Below are 2,370 nucleotides of genomic sequence, written 5' to 3' on the forward strand. Positions count from 1 at the left end.
TCATCCAGAGTGTTGGGTCTCAAGCTCATCCAGAGTGTTGGGTCTTGGGTCTTAAGCTCATCCAGAGTGTTGGGTCTTAAGCTCATCCAGAGTGTTGGGTCTTGTGTTTTAAGCTCATCCAGAGTGTTGGGTCTTAAGCTCATCCAGAGTGTTGGGTCTTGGGTCTTCAGCTCATCCAGAGTGTTGGGTCTTCAGCTCATCCAGAGTGTTGGGTCTCAAGCTCATCCAGAGTGTTGGGTCTTGGGTCTTAAGCTCATCCAGAGTGTTGGGTCTTAAGCTCATCCAGAGTGTTGGGTCTTGTGTCTTAAGCTCATCCAGAGTGTTGGGTCTTAAGCTCATCCAGAGTGTTGGGTCTTGTGTCTCTCAACTTTCTCTTCACAATATCCCACAGATTCTCTCTGGGGTTCAGGTCAGGAGAGTTGGCAGGCCAGTTGAGCCCAGTAATACCATGGTCAGTAAACCATTTACCAGTGGTTTTGGCACTGTGAGCAGGTGCCAGGTTGTACTGAAAAATGAAATCTTCATCTCCATAAAACTTTTCAGCAGATGGAAGCATGAAGTGCTCCAACATCTCCTGATAGCTGCATTGACCCTGGCCTTGATAAAACACAGTGGCAAATTTAAAGCGCAAGTTCACTTTGACACTTACTAGTTGGCAACAATTCATGTACAATTTATATACAACACTGCCAACTAGCAGTGTATGAACTCTTTTACAACTTAATTTACAACTGCTGATTGCTGGGGATGTGATTTCCTGAAACCGACCTTTAGCTCCTGGTGTAAAAATTAAAAAGTTGTTGAGGATTGCTAGCTCAGCTGCTTCTTTGTCTTTTTCTTTTGTTGTGGATTTTTCATTAAAGAAGCATCAAAAAAGTAATTTTAAAACTGTTTATTRGAAAACTGAAGCGATGCATTCTGGGTACATGACGAATTTGATTTGTGACGGGAAACGAAAGCACGGAGTACAGGAAGCTATCTTCACTTCAAAATAAGAGCTTGGATTTTAAAGTTTTCCATGTAGTTGCTCCACTTGACCACTAGATGTCAGTCTTCATCAGCATAACATCTTTAAATCATTTCTGTGTCTCTAACACCGTTGCTTCGATCCGAATTACATCAAGTATTGAGCTCCAGCATTTAAACTTTATTTCTTTTAAAAAGGAGCTCTGATTTTAAAGTAAAATAAATCAGTACATACAAAAGTTTAGTATGGATTACAAATGTTTACTGTTTTTGCTATTGCCTTCCTGCTACATAAGCAGACAGAAAGCATTGTGGGAAATCAGAACCGTGACCCAAAGCAACAGTCAGCAGGATGTATACCTTCACAATAAGTGTGTTTATCTGGGAGGGGTGCTGTTGGATAGATCACATGTTGTGATTCATTGACAGTCATACCTTCTGCTGTTCAACATAATGAGGACTGGTAGATAATTAGTTATTAGCGGTACTGCATTTCAATTTTGGAAAGCGCAAATCCGCTTATGAATTATAAAAGTTAGTAAGACCGCTAAAGCGCAAACACAATTCAGTATTTAGGTCCGCAATTAGCAGATTTGCGCTTTAGCAGGCTGGTGCCCATCATTGAGAAAGGTATCAACCGTCAGTAGTGTCTCAGTCCCGGGATCAAGTTTTTGGTGAAAGTTCCTTTTAAAAGGATTTTAGTAAAAATGTTGTGGATTCTCCAGGTGGACGGTCGAGACTGGGCTCTGAATGGAAACACCATCTCACTGGATGAAGAGACTGTGATCGATGTTCCTCAGCCCTTTGACCAGATGGAGAAGTACTGCGCCTCGCTGGGTCACAAGGCGAACCACTCCTTCAGCCCTAACTGCAGATACGAGCCGTGAGTCCAAACAGACACCAGTACTCAGAGGTTCTCTGTGCTTTTAACCAGCATGCCCCAACTGGTTTCAAACACAACACTCAGCCAGTCCACAAAGACTCAGTTCACCTAAACTGCATGGTTTGAATCTAATAAACCAGGGCTTCTTAACCTTTTTGACCTCAGGGCCCAATTTATTGAACATAAAGAGTCACGAGGCCCAGTCAGACATTACCAATGTATGGATCAAAATGATAATTATTATAAAGCTTGATTTAATTTTTATTGTTTTTACATCATAACTAAATTATCATAACAAGCATAACTAAATAAAATACACTTACAGTTTAAAAGTAAAACTCCTGTCAAATAATCACAAGACATGATTATAACAAACATTTTTATATTGTAACCTGCCCATAACAATTATTTGAACAAATACAAAGGTCAGTCAACAGACCACTCAGGTTTATCGCAAAAAAATTTTTTTACATATGTACATATGTGTGTGTGTGTTTTTATATATATATATATATATATAT

The 2,370-nt window shown here is 39.9% G+C and overlaps 1 protein-coding gene across 2 annotated transcripts in view; it reads left to right on the forward strand.

The window, feature by feature from the left end:
• Positions 1-2,370, forward strand: part of setd7 (SET domain containing 7, histone lysine methyltransferase) — a 16,711-nt gene that overhangs the window by 12,303 nt on the left and 2,038 nt on the right. For both annotated transcript variants that reach the window (XM_014029970.1, XM_014029969.1), the window contains exon 7: positions 1,692-1,849. In XM_014029970.1, coding sequence (XP_013885424.1) covers positions 1,692-1,849 — 158 coding nt within the window. The remainder of the gene's footprint in view (positions 1-1,691; positions 1,850-2,370) is intronic.

Source organism: Austrofundulus limnaeus, unplaced genomic scaffold (genome assembly GCF_001266775.1).
Source record: "Austrofundulus limnaeus strain Quisiro unplaced genomic scaffold, Austrofundulus_limnaeus-1.0 Scaffold981, whole genome shotgun sequence".
Taxonomy (NCBI): Eukaryota; Metazoa; Chordata; class Actinopteri; order Cyprinodontiformes; family Rivulidae; genus Austrofundulus; species Austrofundulus limnaeus.